The sequence below is a fragment of the Nerophis ophidion genome, linkage group LG02, assembly GCF_033978795.1.
Source record: "Nerophis ophidion isolate RoL-2023_Sa linkage group LG02, RoL_Noph_v1.0, whole genome shotgun sequence".
Lineage (NCBI taxonomy): Eukaryota > Metazoa > Chordata > Actinopteri > Syngnathiformes > Syngnathidae > Nerophis > Nerophis ophidion.
Genome location: NC_084612.1, coordinates 24,153,488 through 24,172,665, shown reverse-complemented (window position 1 = coordinate 24,172,665; position 19,178 = coordinate 24,153,488). Strand labels below are relative to the sequence as shown.

Sequence of the window (19,178 nt, the reverse complement as noted above, 5' to 3'; positions counted from 1 at the left end):
TTCACTTACATCTCTCATTCCTCGCTGCTTCTGCTCTGCTACGGGCGAATAACTTTCTGATATCCATCTAGGAGTTACAGTTTGAGTCAAATCAAAATCAAAATAATGTAATTAACAAATTGTTGTTGGCTAACGTTACCTACCTCACGCAGTAATTCGCATCGCCTCTCTTTCTTTCTCTCTCTCTCTCTCTCTCTCTCTCTCTCTCTCTCTCTCTTTCTCTCTTTCTCTCTCTCTCTCTCTCTCTCTCAACCGAAGTCTCGATCCACACGAGAATAAATTACCATATTAATTAGCCATGTGCTCATTGTTAGTGGAGTGAATACAGTAGCAATCAATTACCATACTAAGTAGTATGTGCGCTGTTGTCTATGTTATGTAGACTTAAAAATCTGAAGCGTTTTTTTTTTATTATTGGTGAAATTTATACTGGGGCACTGCAGATTAACAGTGGGGCACGTGCCCCAGTGAAATATGTCTGGCGACGCCCCTGGGTTAAATCACCATAAATGATTCCCTGGCGCTGCTGCCCACTGCTCCCCTCACCTCCCAGTGGGTGATCAAGGCTGATGGGTCAAATGCAGAGAAAAATTTCGCCACATCTAGTATGTGTGTGACAATCATTGGTACTTTACTCTAACTTTTTGAGCTTCCGAATTAAAGCAGAGTAAAGCCTCTTGTCAGGTATACATTGTTTGTGTCTTTGTGGGTGGAAGCAGGGCCGCTCTCATACTAAATCACACAGAAGTTGAACCTTGTAACGTAAACGTAGGGTAATGTGGTAGAAATAAACCGATTCGGCACAAAATCTAATAATTTTTCCCTATCCCATTTCCGAAAAATCTGGGACTTTTCGCCCACGGTTTGAGTCCTTTTGACAAACCAACGACAATGAATACATGATCTCCTGGTGGCGGTAAAAAGATTCCAACAATTGTGTGACTATATATAATCCTATTATGATAAACGTGACATGTAAACACCCCACCTTTGATAAAAAGTTGCTAGATATTGAGCTGCTTCCACCACCAAAAATATGCATACAACATAGTTGATGTTCAAACCGATAAACTTTTTTTTTTGCAAATAATCATTAACTTTAGAATTTGATGCCACCAATACGTGATAAAGAAGTTGGGAAAGGTGGCAATAAATACTGATAAAGTTCAGGAATGCTCATCAAACACTTATTTGGAACATCCCACAGGTGTGCAGGCTAATTGGGAACAGGTGGGTGCCATGACTGGGTATAAAAACAGCTTCCCAAAAAATGCTCAGTCTTTCACAAGAAAGGATGGGGGGAGGTACACCCCTTTGTCCACAACTGCGTGAGCAAATAGTCAAGCAGTTTAAGAACAAAGTTTCTCAAAGTGCAATTGCAAGAAATTTATGGATTTCAATATTTATGGTCCATAATATCATCAAAATGTTCCGAGAATCTGGAGAAATCACGCCACGTAAGCGGCATGGCCGGAAACCAACATTGAATGACCGTAACTTTCAATCCCTCAGACGGTACTGTATCAAAAAGTGGTGAACACGTCCTTTCCCAACTACTTTGGCACGTGTTGCAGCCATGAAATTCTAAATTAATTATTAATTGCAAAAAAATATATAGTTTATGAGTTTGAACATCAAATATATTGTCTTTGTAGTGCATTCAACTGAATATGGGTTGAAAATAATTTGCAAATCATTGTATTCCGTTTATATTTACATCTAACACAATTTCCCAACTCATATGGAAACAGGGTTTGTACGATGGGGTGGCGACTTTTCCAGGGTGTACCCCGCTTTCCGCCTGAATGCAGCTGGGGTAGGCTGCAGCACCCCCCGTGATTCCTGTAGAATGCGGTAGGAAATGGATTGACAGAGTTACGGGTGAAATAATCAATTAAGGTGTCATTAAAACTTCACTGATGATTAATTGTGTCCTATATATACTAGTCACATACACATACTATTCAAAATCGGGTAAATTTCATAGGAAAAAATAATTCCATACCTAAAATGGTTTAAAATGTTCTGGCAACCCATGAGTGTGTCCGATACTGCTCTTCTAATACGTCCCCCATTTGTTAGGATATTTACACATTTTATTTTATTTATTTTTATTTGGCAAAGACACTTCCCCGTCATTATTTTCACGTTCATAGATCTCTCTCTCTCTCAATGTTAGAAATGCAAGAAAGGCGCTGCTGGTGTTATGTTCTGAGGAGGCAAGGAGGCGACAACTAGGGCAGAACAGCGGTTTTCAAGGTTTATTTTAAACTTTTGATGAATATGTGGCGTGTGTATGCTACACCAGTGGTTCTCAACCTTTTTTCAGTGATGTACCCCCTGTGAAATTTTTTTTAATTCAAGTACCCCCTAATCAGAGCAAAGCATTTTTGGTTGAAAAAAAGAGATAAAGAAGTAAAATATAGCACTATGTCATCAGTTTCTGATTTATTAAATTGTATAACAGTGCAAAATATTGCTCATTTGTAGTGGTCTTTCAGGAACTATTTGGAAAAAAAAGATGTAAAAATAACTAAAAACTTGTTGAAAAATAAACAAGTGATTCAATTATAAAGATGTCTACACATAGAAGTAATCATCAACTTAAAGTGCCCTCTTTGGGGATTGTAATAGAGATCCATCTGGATTCATGAACTTAATTCTAAACATTTCTTCACAATAAAAGAAATCTTTAACATCAATATTTATAGAACATGTCCACAAAAAATCTAGCTGTCAACACTGAATATTGCATTGTTGTATTTGTTTTTTTACAGTTTATGAACATATATTCATATTTTGTTGAAGTATTATTCAATAAATATATTTATAAAGGATTTTTTAATTTTGGCTATTTATAGAATATTTAAAAAAAAATCTCACGTATCCCTTGACGTACCTTCAAGTACCCCCAGGGGTACGCGTACCCCCATTTGAGAACCACTGTGCTACACTATGTGTATGAATGTGGACTATGTGCAATATTAGTAATGTAAATGTTACCAAGGGTTGTTGTAGATATACATACTAGTTCTAGGTATTAGGCTGCTCTAGAATCATTTTTTAAAATTTTTATTATCTTTTTATTTATTTATTTATTTTTAATGCACTGTAGCACTTTATAGGTTATTTACTCAATGCAAAGGGATTTTTTAGAAATAAAATCTATTATTAGGCGCAGTGGAAAAGTGGCCGTGCGCAACCAGAGTGTCCATGGTTCAATCCCCACCTAGTACCAACCTTGTCACGTCCGTTGTGTCCTGATCAAGACACTTCACCCTTGCTCCTGATGGGTGCTGGTTAGCGCCTTGCATGGCAGCTCCCTCCATCAGTGTGTGAATGTGTGTGTGAATGGGTAAATGTGGAAGTAGTGTCAAATCACTTTGAGTACCTTGAAGGTAGAAAAGCGCTATACAAGTACAACCCATTGATTTATTAATTTATCATTTATTATTATCATTATTATTATTATTACTCCATGCACTAAATTAATCTGATTTCTCAAATAGTTCGTTTTTTTGTATTTTCCTCCTGAGTGTGACGTCCAACTATGCATGAACACTCTCTTATGTGATTATTGGTCATATGCCATGTGCCTCATGTACACTGGGGGGCGCTTATGTCATTTTAGCACGGACAAGTGAATTGCTTTTTCTGTTGACCTATGACATCACATCAGGCATTGCAGATCCGTACAACTTATTTAAACTGATGTCCACTGTAATATTGGCACAGATCACAAATATCACATCTCTAAGGGCTGTGTTGATGTTGGAAAGCAGACAGCATCCAGAAAGTATCTTGGATTTCGCTATGGACATGACGCTACAACCGAGATTGTATTGGGGCGGATGCAGGTCCGATGCAAAGAAAGGCCGTTGGAAGAGTTTTTTCGAAGGAATTTTTGGACAAAAATTATGGAAGCAAAACTTTGGAATGTCTCAAAGATCAGTCATAAGGCTGTGGATTGGTGGAAGGAGTTTTAAATACGAAGGAAAAGACTGTTCGTGCGCAGACAGATACTGTTCCAGAGGAAGGTTGCTATTATTTTTATGGACTATTTTTACAGTTGTGCGAAAAGTTAATCCGTTTAGAATGCTCAAATGCAGTGTGAAGAGGTTTGTGTAATATTCACCTTTAATATACCTCCTTTATTATCTTTCATCTCATTTGTATTTCGTTCGGGAATCATTCTACATTTCTTAGCTACCTTCTTAAATTAATCTCAGTTTATTTTTCCCTCCCATTGATGCACTTCTTAATGTTCTGTTCTTTTAATTTGTGAAGCAAATAAACAGTCTTCTCTTCATTACAATTGTTTCTGCAGTTTTATTGAATGGTATCTGCTCCGGATTGTATCCCGCGTGTTGATACAAAGGGTCCTACTTAGCCGCACACACCCCCTCTAGAGATCTGGCTTCCAATGGCATAATCCAGGTGTGATAATTTGACTTTTCAAAAAGCGAACACGATCGGATCAAGGTGTTTCCATGGGCGGAGGGAGGTTTATTTAGAGGAGAATTGTTTGAGAAATTAGACGTATTTAGTGCATGGACACATACTGAGGGATATTATACATGTGGACCCATAGATACAGTATACATCCTTGTTAGATGGGGGTCTGTAGGTTAATGCATGTCATATTTGGTGTCATAAAAATACGTAGCTTTGATGTAGCAAGCTACTTTTGCCGTGTAATTTGTAGTTTAGCTGGCTACAATTTCCTAGGGATAGCTACCCCTGTAGCTTAGCTACATTTAATCAAGCTTACTATATTTTCCAAGTAGCTTGCCCATAACTGCCAACAATGCTTTGCCGGCAGCGATTTTGGAAGGCTTTGTTTATTGAGAGTCATTGTTCAAGGTAGCGCTAGTCAATGCATGTTTTTTATTTACAATTCATTCAGTGGAAAATAACAATGCACCAGCTTTGATACAATGGGGAAATACTGTGAGTCACTAGATAAAAAGTCCCCTAACTTATTACAAGGAGAAAACAGTCTTAATTGGATGTGAGGATCCTGACCAGATAAACATGTCTGAGTGGAAAAGAGATCAGTTTGTTTGTGGATGGCTGAGTGACGTTTGTGTTTATCTCTATAAATCATGTTGACAAGGCTAGAGTCACGCACTCACAGAAAATATCCGAACCAAGTTTGGCACCCTGGATAATCAAGGATAACCTATCTAATATCATTTCAGCACACTGTGACTGCATAGCAGTATTGGGAGAATGCTGTTCTTATGACGCTTCAATTTTTTTCAAGATGGAGGCTACAGTCCGAATAAGAGAAGTGAGTACAGTTCATCCATGTTTTATCATTACAATGACTATCAAAGTTCTTTGACCAAGCAATCAAGTTAATGCAAAATATGGCTGTCACTTATTTTAGTTTCATTTTTATTAACAATGTCCTTGATTAAGAGCTTATCTGAAATGGAATGATTCGAACAATCACAAAGTTGTTCATAGCACGTCACATTGGATCGGTTGCTTGCGGCAATCCATGCTCGCCTTCGTCTTTCACTTTTCTGTTCAACGGCTTCCCTTTGTCCAGAAATAGCCTTAGGAATGCGACAAAATCTAGTTTTATTTTTCCCACTTTGATTGTGGCAGCTGGCAATAGCACAGATCGCCGGCATTATCAGTATCACTGGATGAATGATCAACAACAATGAGCATGTTTACTAACCTAGCATACCATAATGGCAACCGGCAATGTATTTTCGGAAATGTAGAAAAACTCAAAGCCCTCGAAAGCAATGGTTAGTGCTCTCATAAATGCTATCATGTTAAATTTGTTGAATTCCTCCTGCTGCCATGTCTTCAAGCAAGTTTAGCATATTGAGTGAACCTTCTTCCTCCACCGTATTTTTACAACAGGTGAAGTATGCTCAAAAAGCAGACTCATTTTAAACAGATGGAAAAGTTAAGACGACTCGCCTCCTTCATTGGCCAGTTAGAACTGTGGGCAGAGGAAGAAGTCTTGACATTGACGATGTAGCAACACGTGACCTGAAGGATTTCTAACTTTCACTCTCGCTTATGTACTACACAAACAGAATGAAGGAATATTTTAGTAATTTTAAACTTTCACTTTTTAATAACGAGAGGGCCACAGGCCCCCCTCTCCCAGACCTCAACAGCACCCAATCTTCAACACTCCCTCGCCCCGAAAACACAGTTTAAAAAAAAATCCAGATTTTAATTAACAGCAACAATGCAAAAATATCATTCATTACATAAATATTTTTATTTATGAATACATCTCCTTTGCAACGGGTGCATGGACGTCTGTGTGAGCGTAACAGAGGCAAGTCAACTTCAAGAATAGTCCTTGTGGTCTGGGAGATTTCCTGTGCTTTCAGCTCAGTAGTCAGCATGCTTGCTTCTCACACCGGCGACCTGGTTTCAAGCAGTAGGAAAGAAACAATGCAGCCGAGAGAGCGAGTACACAATTGCTACACAAAGCAGAGCTGTCTGTGATTGACAGCTATGAACACCATTCATTGCATTCAACCGTCAAATCAGGGCCCCTGATTGGGTAGGGTCTGCTGGGCTTCATCCCATTTCAGCGGCCCTAAATACCAAATACCTGCTTTTATTTTGAAGGCCGTACTTTTTACTAGTTGCAAAATGTGTGTTACGCCGTTGCTATTGGGTGTTGCAGAGGCCAAGAGAACTGGAAGCCGTGACTGCAGAGAGAATTTTCCTGAAATGGAAGGTAAATAATGCGAAAAATCAAGGACGACCCTGGGGAAAAAAAGACAAAATATAAGGGTTTCCCAGAAAAAACACAAGGGTTGACAAACTTGACAGACATGGTCCTTACCCCAGCAGGCACAAGACATTAAAAAACATCGATAACTTGTTGAATTAGGTCTTGACGTTGAGCAACTCAAATATAACATTGAAAAAACATGTTTTTTGACTACATTTAATCAATGTTGGGTTCTGACATTGATTTGACCTTTGAAATTGAATAATTTCCCAACAAACAACATGGATCCAACATTGGACATCAAAGTTCAACGCTCAATTTACAAAAACAACTATTTTGCAAGGACTTGCGTGTATAAACAATGTTATGATCCACTGCCCGGATCACATGTTATTTGGATTTTGAGTTTGTTTGTGCACTTCCTTGTTTGTTCTGTTACCATAGTTTCTAATTTGTTCCACCTGCTACTTGTTTCCTGACGTGCACCTGTGTTTGTTGATTACCATCCCGATTTAAGCCTGCCTCCTTTATTCTCTTGTTCTCGCTTCGTAGTTTGTTTCATGCAGTTTGTGTGTCACAACAGTGACGACTTTGGTACTCTGATTCTGATATCCGTACTCGCAAGCTTCCACGCTATGCCTTTTGTGTTTTCTAGCTCCCATGCTAGCTCTTTGTTTTGCCTTTTGTGCCTAGTGCCAAGTTTTTCTGTTCTTAGTCTGTTTTTAGTTTAAATAAACCAATATTTCTTACCTTTACGCTGTGTCCGAGCCCAAACTGCATCCTTGAAAGAATGCCTCCGCATCACCATGCCAGCCAAATGTCACAAATGTTGTATCAATGTCTCATGCCTGCTGGGAAGCAGCCGAGGCAAATTGGAGTGCACAAACTAGTATGCTGTCTGATTAAAAACACACAATATGTCAGCTACAGGAAGCTAAGATGCGCTTACCTGCTCAGTGGCCTTGTGGGAGAGTGTCCGCCCTCGGATTGATAGGTCGTGAGTTCAAACCCCGGCCGAGTCATACCAAAGACTATAAAATTGGGACACATTGCCTCCCTGCTTGGCATTTAGCATTAAGGGTTGGAATTGGGGGTTAAATCAACAAATGATTCTTGAGCGGGGCCGCTGCTGCTCACTGCTCCCCTCACCTCCCACGGGGTGCAACAAGGGGATGGGTCGGACGCAGAGAGTAATTTTACCACACCTAGTGTGTATGTGACTATCAGTGGTACTTTACTTTAACTATACTATGGCAAAAGTAGACCATTCTGATCAATACAACAATGGAACGGAAGCAGGAATTCAGAACATTCTGAAAGGGATGGGGGGACAACGTTATTATCAACGACTACTCTTGTCACTTGCAGCCTCTTCCAGCATATTTAGTTGCAAATTAGGTAAACTTGTGCAGCCCTTTGAGACACTTCTGATTAGAGGCTATATAAATAAACTTTGATTGATTGATTGATTGATTGATTGAAGTCTGTCCACAAATCAGACCTCCACATACATGGGACACTGGACTGTGAAGGTTTAAGGACAAAAAAAAGAAAGATGAATAGTGAAGGTCCATAGGTTGAACAGCAAATCATTAAAGCTGTAAATCGAAATGCAATCATGCATGAGATTCAGCAAGGCGATATTTCAGTTTGACCTGCCATTAGTGTCTACCCGTTCCGAAGTAACAATGACATAGCAGTCACAGATTGTAGAGACATCAAATGGTTTAGACTGTGCGTCTCTTTAAAGTCCCTTTTCAAAATTTACGTTTAAACTTAATTAAAAGTGTGGGGAGGTTGAGATGGGGTCACAAAATCACCCACAAAAGTGTCAAAAGAGCAAGAAACTGATCACTGAATTAAATTATAGAGTTTTTGTTCCTAATGAATCAATTATTTCTGTTGCTTGCTCGTAACTTCTTGCAGCTACACTGCAGATTTTGTATCTGAGTGCCCTCAATTTCATGCGTCTGCAGGGAGACAAATGATGCCTTTCATTACAACATCACCCGCAGTTCCTTGTTATGCTTCTATTACAAGAAGGAAAAAATACCCACACACAACATTAGATATGCATGGACAACCTATTGAGATCCAACATTGTTACTTTATTGATAAAATGGATACTTACTATTAAAACCACACCCCCAATTTCCAAAAACTTTGCAGTCAGGCGGCAATGGGCTGAAAATAAAACTCATTATATTTTGGTACAGATGTGAATAAGCTTTTCAATGTTGCAGTCTGCTTGCAATGGGGTCAAGTGGGACAGTGACACTTCTGAGTCAGCAGATGGTGTCCTAGTGGAAACAGATTTCTTCATGCAGGGATGTCCTAGTGGGGGAGAGAGTATACTGGGCCGAGACTTTTGAGAAGTTTGAAGACTGTTTTTTTCTTCCATTTAAATATTCAAGTTATAAAAAAGACGTAATTGAAATAGCTTAATCAAATTAAGAATGTATATAGACTAACTATCGCTAACCAAAAAATCTAAATAGCTTGTTCCACCTGCGTAGCGGCAAACCTGCATGGACCACTTCACTCAACACAGACGTCATAATGTCATCAAAATTCACCTTTAACCATTCACACGTAGCACAGCATTTAGAAAAAACGAGAGGAGATATAATTAAAAAAAAAAAAAAAAATACATTTATCCCTCGCAGCGTTGGAGAAAGTTATACAAACCCTGTTTCCATATGAATTGGGAAATTGTGTTAGATGATTTGCAAATCCTTTTCAACTCATATTCAATTGAATGCACTACAAAGACAAGATATTTGATGTTCAAACTCATAAACTTTATATTTTTTTGCAAATGATAATTAACTTAGAATTTCATGGCTGCAACACGTGCCAAAGTAGTTGAGAAAGGACATGTTCACCACTGTGTTACATCACGTTTTCTTTTAACCACACTCAATAAACGTTTGGGAACTGAAGAAACTAATTGTTGAAGCTTTGAAAGTGGAATTCTTTCCCATCCTTGTTTTAATGTATAGCTTCAGTCGTTCAACAGTCCGGGGTCTCCGCTGTCGTATTTTGCGCTTCATAATGCGCCACACATTTTCGATGGGAGACAGGTCTGGACTGCAGGCGGGCCTGGAAAGTATCCGCACTCTTTTTTTTTTACAAAGCCACGCTGTTGTAACACGTGCTGAATGTGGCTTGGCATTGTCTTGCTGAAATAAGCAGGGGCGTCCATGAAAAAGACGGCGCTTAGATGGCAGCATATGTTGTTCCAAAACCTGTATGTACCTTTCAGCATTAATGGTGCCTTCACAGATGTGTAAGTTACCCATGCCCTAGGCACTAATGCACCCCCATACCACCACAGATGCTGGCTTTTGAACTTTGCGTTGATAACAGTCTGGATTGTTCGCTTGCCCTTTGGTCCGGATGACACGATGTTGAATATTTCCAAAAACAATTTGAAATGTGGACTCGTCAGACCACAGAAAACTTTTCCACTTTGCATCAGTCCATCTTAGATGATCTCGGGCCAGAGAGGCCGGCGGCGTTTCTGGATGTTGTTGATAAATGGCTTTCGCTTTGCATTGTAGAGCTTTAACTTGCACTTACAGATGTTGCGACGAACTGTATTTAGTAACAGTGTTTTTCTGAAGTGTTCTGAGCCCATGTGGTGATATCCTTTAGAGATTGATGTCGGTTTTTGAGGGATCGAAGGTCACGGTCATTCAATGTTGGTTTCCGACGTAGAGTGATTTCTCCAGATTTTTTTAACCTTTTGATGATATTATAGACCGTAGATGCTGAAATCCCTAAATTTCTTGCAAATGCACTTTGAGAAACGTTGTTCCTAAACTGTTTGACTGTTTGCTCACCTAGATGTGGATAAAGGGGTGTACCTCCCCCATCCTTTCTTGTGAACGACTGAGCATTTTTTGGGAAGCTGTTTTTATACCCAATCCTGGAACCCACCTGTTCCCAATTAGCCTGCACACCTGTGGGATGTTCCAAATAAGTGTTTGTTGAGCATTCCTCAACTTTATCAGTATTTATTGCCACTTTTCCCAACTTTTTTGTCACGTGCTGTTGGCATTAAATTCTTAAGTGAATGATTATTTCCCCCCCCAAAAAAAGTTTATCAGTTTGAACATCAACTATGTTGTCTTTGTAGCATATTCAACTGAATATGGGTTGAAAATGATTTGCAAATGATTCCGTATTTGCAAATTACTACTGTTATTATTAAGTATTCCGTTTATATTTACATCCAACACCATTTCCCAACTCATATGGAAACAGGGTTTGTATGTATATATATATATATATATATATATATATATATATATATATATATATATATATATATATATATATATATATATAAGGGCTTCACGGTGGCAGAGGGGTTAGTGCGTCTGCCTCACAATAGATAGTACTTTATTGATTCCTTCAGGAGAGTTTCCTCAGGAAAAATACAAAGGTCTTGAGTAGTCAGGGTTCAATCCCTCCGGGTACTCCGGCTTACTCCCACCTCCAAAAACATGCACCTGGGGATAGGTTGATTGGCAACACTAAATTGGCCCTAGTGTGGGAATGTGAGTGTGAATGTTGTCTGTCTATCCGTGTTGGCCCTGCGATGAGGTGGCGACTTGTCCAGGGTGTACACCGCCGTCTGCCCGATTGTAGCTGAGATAGGCGCCAGCGCCCCCCGCGACCCCGAAAGGGAATAAGCGGTAGAAAATGGATGGATGGATATATGTATATATATATATTATTTAGCAAGTTAGTTGTTTTCTGGTTGATGAAGTCAGACATTAGGACTATACAGTACTCTATATATATATATATATATATATATATATATATATATATATATATATATATATATATATATATATATATATATATATATATATATATCAGACATTAGGCCTATACAGTACTATATACATATATATATATATATATATATATATATATATATATATATATATATATATATATATATATATATATATATATATATATATATATATATATATATATATATGTCACACCTATGGATCATGTTTTGTTTTGTCATGTAATGTTTTTGATTTAGGACATTCAGTGACGTTTTGCACTTCCTGGTTTTGTTTGCTTCCATGCCAACTCATTAGTTTTCACCTGTCACGTCCCTGTTCTCAGCCTCACACCTGTTTTCACTAATGATCAGAACTATTTAAGTCACTCTTTTTTTAGTAGAGGCAGGCGAAAGTGTCCCTCAGCACATGTAGTCACACAAACAAAAATAATTACAGCACAGAAAGTGCAATGCACTAGGAAAGTATTTACGGTACTTTGCTTTTTCCACTTTTTGTTATCTTACAGCCTTAACCTCCCACCCCTGAACCTTAACTACCCCCATCTCTCCTCCAGAAAACACAGTTTGTAAAAACCAATCATCATGTCACTAAACAGAGCAGTAGCAATGCAAAAATATCCCCTATTTTAAAATAAATGTCATTAATGTTTATATCTCCTTTTGCAACGGGCACATGCACGTCTGTGGAAGTGTCATTGAAGCCAGTCTATTTCAAGTAAAGTGCTGGCGTAATGTGTTTTAGCTCAATGGTAGTATGCTGTTCGTTCGCACAGGTGATGTGTGTTCGGCCTGCTCGAGTTGCCAGTTGGGGAAAGCAACACAGCTGAGACAAAGAGAGAGAAACTGTAGACACCCTAGACGAAGCTGAGCTGTTTGTGATTGACAGCTATAAACACCAATCATTGCACTCCGTAGTCAAAATCGTTGGCCTTGATTGGTGGGGCCCCTGGGCTTCAGCCTAGGTAAGCCCATGCATTAAGGCGGCCTGTTGAGTAAAACAGTTTGTCGGCCGTAACCACACCAAAAACATTTGTAAAAAACTTCTATCTAGGAAAACTGGCCATTGTACAAACCAGGCCAAAACCAACTCCGTCATCTGTCAAATCAACAGCAGCCGCTCACCATTTCTCACTTGCGCCAAAACACGCCTTCATTGCACTTTAGCCAGTGACAGGTTTATGGCCACACAAAAAGTCGGACAACTCCACACCACACATAAAATGTAATTCCCATGTTGTTACACAATGACTCCTCAGTCATATGTGTCCTATTCTACTGTCATTTGTCAAAAATGTTAATTTATGCACATTAATCGTGAAATGCTGTTATCAAATTACAGAAATGCTTATGAAAAAATAATATTTTACAGACAGAAAGTTACAGGAATGTGCACTTTAGCCAATGCTTACATCTTAATTGTGCAACATGTGAATCTGAAGTGGTACACATTCTTTCCAAAGCCGGACTCTGACCCAGACATACAGTATTACTACATAGCTCATGAAGAACAAGATTTTTTTTGTTTGCTATTTTTTCTATCAAGTGAGCCAAATCACCTATATTGGAAAATTATCTCTTGGGGCATGGCTGCTGTCATTTGATTATAAATTGGCATGATGTCAGATTTGAGACAGGTGTGCTGCTGGTATGGCCACAGTGTGCATGTCTGATGTTTCTCACATGTGCTCCACTGACTGCTCAGAGACTTGTTACGTTTGCTAACACACATAAAAAGATTAGTTGGAACATAAGTTACAGCCCTTATCCAAACTGGAATTAATTATTTTTTTTCCCTCAAATGAAAATGTGAAAAGTTGTTTGTGGAGGGAGGTGTGGCCAGTGGCCTGCAGGAGCGGGGATCGCCGTCCATGTCCATGGTGCTGAGGACAGCGCACCGACAGACAGGGGCGTGTCAGTGCCGGCTGCGAGACATTGCTGGACAAGTAATTAGACTTCCCAGGTGGTACGAGTTATCTTATCACCTGTTGTCTCTAACAGTAGCGGCAGGAGAGGAGGATTTTGGAGAGACTGAAAAGTCCTGGAGAGAACGATTATCTGATGAGCTTGTTAAAAAAACATTAAACTTTTGTTCAACTCTACACGCCTGGCTACTCTGACGTATGTTTTAGTGGAACTGCGAAGATGAGACTTTTACATTGTTTTTTTAATTTTGCTAATTTATTAAAGATAAAAACAAGGAAAAACACAGAGCCTGTGCTCAATACTTTATTGATGCAACTCCAGCAGCAAATACAGCCTCAAGTCATTTTGAATACAATGCCAGAAGCTTGGCACACCTATCTTTGGGCAGTTTCGCCCATTACTCTACAGCAAACCCCAAGCTTCATCAGGTTTGATGGGAAGAGCTGGTTTTCATCCAGTATGTGTCTGTACATTGCTGCATTCATCTTAGTCTAGTCAGGGAGGTGACCAAGAACCCGATGGTCACTCTGTCGGAGCTCCAGCATTCTTCTGTGGTGAGAAGAGAACCTTCCAGAAGGATCACCATCTCTGCAGCAATCCACCAACCAGGCCTATATTGTAAAGTGACCAGACAGAAGCCATTTCTTAGTTATAAGTTTGCCAAAATGCACCTGAAAGACTCTCAGACCATGAAAAAACACAATTCTCAGATCTAATGAGACAAAGATTGAACTCTTTGGTTTGAATGGCAGGTGTCACGTTTGGAAGAAAACAGGCACAGCTCATCACCAGGCCTATACCATCCATACAGTGAAGCGTGGTGGTGGCAGCATCATGCTCTGGGAGTGTTTTTTTAGTGGTAGGAACAGGGAGACAAGTCAGGATAGAGGGAAAGATGAAAGCAACAAGAGACATTCTGGATATAAACATATAAAACAAAACTTGAGGCAGCAATTGCTGCCTTAGGTTTTTGAAGGGTGTAAAAAGATTGTGTATTCGTATTTATTTTCTTTTTGCACACATTTCTCAGTCCTAAACACTAATATAAAGCTTGTCAATCTTTTTGACCCTTTGGAATGTCTTTTGATCAGATAATGTCACAGTTATAAATTTGCACAATAACTCATGCAATGTATTTTTTTTTCTAATTGGCAATTGTGACATCCTTTGATAAACGGCTTTCAAAGGATTCCAATAAAAATAGAACATTATTTGGTATTTTTGTGTCAACCTGAAGTTAATTGAGAGATTTGAGCAAAGAAAGAAAGAAAGAAATGGAATCCAAAATGTTTGTATACCTTTTGAAAAATGACCCATCTGTAGTTCCTGTTTGGCTTTGGGGTATTGTTGAATAACTGCCAGACTGTCAGCGTATGAAACACCTGAGAAAGAATTGGACATTGACAGGACAGAAAAGTCAGCCTCTGTCCCCTGAGGGTTAACGGGTGAAATAATCCAAAAAATACTACAAAAAATATGCAAAATATGCAAGATGATGTCATACCTTTTCATATGCAAGATGAGCAAATCCTAAAGAGACATTTGTATCATCATTTTGACATTTGCCCATACAGTGGCAAAAAGCCCCTCCCTGCACTCACTCCACCTGTGCACCACTCAGCACACACACACTCTCTGCTGCTTTCAAGTGTGTGCGTGCCAGTGTGTGGATCTCCATCACTTTCAACTGGATGATCCCTGCATGTTGCACATTCCAGGACAGTGTGTGTGTGTCTGTGTATGTGTGTGCGTGTGTGTGCATGTGTGTGTATATGTCCGTGTGTGAGAGAAAGTGAGAGAGTGACAGAGGGGGCGTTACGATGGCTTGGACCTAGTTATCCATTGCGTAAAGGGACTCTTAATTCTTGGCTGTGATCTGCAAGCAACTGGACACGTAGATGACACACTGCACTGTTCTCCTTTTTTAAAGACACTCCGAGGTAAGAATAATGCCACAGATTGATTTGCTCCTCTTTGTAGTTTAACACTTTGTTGTTTATTTCACTAATTCCTCAGATGTGCTTGCTGCAGCCAAATAACTGTTGTGCGCCTTCGTGCATGCTGGTGTGCGTATCTGATGATGAATGGATGTGGTTTGAAATTCAAAGTAAATATAGACCTACACACATAAGGGTTCCTTTCAACCAATGCAGATCCAAAATGGTAATTTAGAAGAGTATATTTCAACATGCAGTATTCACTCACTGGCCACAACATTAGGTACAATCTTATAAGATCCAATGCAAGAGCTCCAAATAAAATATATGTTTTTACAATGACAATAATGCCCAGTTTTTATTGACACTTTTTTAATTAAGTTTGTCGATTACATTAATATAGAACAGTATGATATACTACAGTTCTACAACCAGTTTGCACCGTTGTGGAAACTAAATCTTTGTCACAGCTTTTTGATCTTATTTTGGTAGTGCTGGTGCTCCTAATGTTGTGGCCAGTGAGTTTCTTTTTTAGATATTCAGTTGGGCGCACGCACACACACACGCACACATTCATATTCACCTATTAATTCACCGACATTGTTAAATGATGGCCAATTGGGATAGTTTTTTTTTCCAGTCCAAATCCAAACCCAATAGTTTATACTGTATTCTATTTGTATTGCAGTTGAATTGTGATACAGTAACTGTCTATAGCAGTGATTCCTAAACATGTACATATGTACATGTATCTCTAGTGGTACACGGGCTCCATATAGTAGTACGCCAAATAATCATTTGGTTAATGTACTGTGTTTTTTTTTCCTATATTCAAACACAGTGTTACTGTTCAAACTGTGTGTAAGGTTACAATGGCCAAAAATATGAAACGTACTTGTAAAAAAAAAACATCTGCCTTGTTTAATGAATACCTAGGCCTACTAAGCTACTGTATTTTAATGTTGGTCATTATGGTGGTACTTGTAGAGCCACAATTTTTTTTTTTTTTGATGTGATACTTGGTGAAAAAAGTTTGAGAACCACTGGTCTATAGTGTATGTTTGGCTTGTATCTTCACATCAGCATCGTTACTGAGTAACACATAGGCATCAATAAAATGCAGGCTTGACTTCTATAGTATCGTCAATACGAGTTGTGGGGGGAAGCAACATGTTTGTAAATCAGTCTACTACTTTAGCACCAAGGACAGCTCCACTTCAGCAAAGTCAAACACAAGAGATGCACACCACAGACTACAATTCAAAGTCTAAAGACTAAAATATGCTTCAGTGAGCATCCAATGTAGGGGATGTTTTAATCAGAATTATTTTGTTTCCCATAGTGATCATCCATGAGTGACATCAGCCAATACCAATACTGATCAGATGTATTTACTGTACATTGTTCAGTTTATTAACGATGTGTGCTATTGACAGTTTAACAATATCAACACAATATTTGGATTAACTTCTTTTTCTATTTTATTACATCCATTGTACAAAGTCAATAGTACACAATAACTAAACAAAAGCAAAAACTACTATCTACTACTCATTTAAATCATGTGTTTTTTGCCCTCAAAGTCCTCCTGTATCTGGTGAATTATTCCTTGAGTTTGTAAACATTAACAAAAATTTTAATATTTTAAGGAATATAAAAAATGTTGATCTGCTCACTCCAGTATCAATCATATTCTGATACTACCCTTAATTTCAACACCACTAATTTATGAATAGAGCCATCCTCCTTTTATGTAGTGTGTACAATGCGGACACATTAACACTTGTTATTATATTATAATCTTGTTATTCTACACGTTAATTTCCGTTAATACCTGCTTACTTTCTGCTGCAACACGGTTCTGTCCACACTGCTTCAACTTTACTAAGCACCTATTTATTGGTGTTGATTCAAGCTAGCTTAGCTTAGCCATTAGCATGCCTTCTCCTGGCTTTCTTTTGGTGTGTAACATGTTTAGCCTCATCCTCTAGTGGGAATACTGGATGTCGAGTGGATAGAGTTAATAGTGTTAAAGTCCAGTCCATAGTATGGCCAGCAGGATATCATCTTGAGTGGAGACAGGTCAGCAGCGCAGAGACGTCCTCAACTGATGCACAGATGAGTGGTGCACCCTGGGTCCCGACTTGAAACAGCTGGCGCGTCCTCTGTGGTCAATTAATAACCTCTCCATGCAGGAGAGGGGGGCAGAGTAGAAAAGAGATGACAGATAAACTTGTCTAAAAAGGGGTTCTATTTAAAGGCTATTGTATACAAATTAGTTTTAAGATGGGACTTTAATGCTTCCACTGAGGGAGCATCTCTAACTGTTACCGGCAGGGCATTCCAGAGTACTGGAGCCCGAATGGAAAACGCTCTATAGCCCGCAAACTTTTTTTGGGCTCTGGGAATCACTAATAAGCTGGAGTTCTTTCAAGACAGAGTTCTTGCCGGGACATATGGTACAATACAATGGGCAAGATAGGATGGAGCAAGACCGTGTAGTATTTCATACGTAAGTAGTAAAACCTTAAAGTCACATCTTAAGTGCACAGGAAGCCAGTGCAGGTGAGCCAGTATAGGCGTAATACGATCAAACTTTCTTGTTCTTGTCAAAAGTCCAACAGACAGATTTAGTGCCAACTGTAATCTGTGTGGAGTTTGCATGTCCTCCCCGTGAATGTGTGGGTTCCCTCCGGGTACTCCGGCTTCCTCCCACTTCCAAAGACATGCACCTGGGGATAGGTTGATTGGCAACACTAAATTGGCCCTAGTGTGTGAATGTGAGTGTGAATGTTGTCTGTCTATCTGTGTTGGCCCTGCGATGAGGTGGCGACTTGTCCAGGGTGTACACTGCCGTTCGCCCGATTGTAGCTGAGATAGGCGCCAGCGCCCCCCGTGACCCCGAAAGGGAATAAGCGGTAGAAAATGGATGGATGGATGGATGTAATCTTTTAATGCGAGATATAGGGAGACCTGAAGATAAGGCGTTACTGTTATCAAGACGAGTTGTAGTGAACGCATGAATAATGATCTCAGCGTCGCTGGTGGACAAAATGGAACAAATTTTAGCGATATTACGGAGATGAAAGAAGGCTGCTTTAGTAACACTCTTGATGTGTGACTCAAACGAGAGAGTTGGGTCGAAGATAATACGCAGATTCTTTACTGAGTCGGCTTTCGTAATTGTTTGGTTGTCAAATTTAAGGTGGTATTATCAAATAGGTGTCGGTGTATAGCAGGACCGATAATCAGCATTTCCGTTTTCTTAGCGTTGAGTTGCAAAAAGTTAGCAAACATCCATTGTTTAATTTCATTAAGACACGCCTCCAGCTGACTACAATCCGGCGTGTTGGTCAGCATGTAGAGTTGGCTGTCATCAGCATAACAGTGAAAGTTAACACCGTATTTGCGAATGATGTCAGCTTGCCCCAGTATGTAGATGCTGAAGAGTGCAGGGCCATGAACCGAACCTTGGAACTCCACACCTTACTTTAACATACTCCGAGGTCACATTGTTATGGGAGATGCACTGCATCCTGTCAGCAAGATAGGAGTTAAACCAAGACAAGGCTAAGTCTGACATACCAATACATGTTTTGATGCGCTCTAATAAAATATTACAATTGACGGTATCGAAAGCAGCGCTAAGATCAAGTATCAGCAACATGGATGACGAATCAGCATCCATTGTTAGCAATAGATCATTAGTCATTTTTGCGAGGGCTGTTTCTGTAGAGTGATTTGTCCTGAAACCAGACTGACA

At 39.3% G+C, this 19,178-nt stretch overlaps 1 protein-coding gene across 1 annotated transcript in view; it reads left to right on the top strand.

The window, feature by feature from the left end:
* The first annotated feature begins 5,207 nt into the window (after positions 1–5,207).
* The window catches only part of tacr2 (tachykinin receptor 2), a 34,975-nt gene continuing 21,004 nt past the window's right edge, over positions 5,208–19,178 (top strand). Inside the window, exon 1 of the mRNA XM_061879952.1 lies at positions 5,208–5,293. Within this exon, the coding sequence (XP_061735936.1) occupies positions 5,267–5,293 (27 nt within the window). The 5' untranslated portion in view covers positions 5,208–5,266. The remainder of the gene's footprint in view (positions 5,294–19,178) is intronic.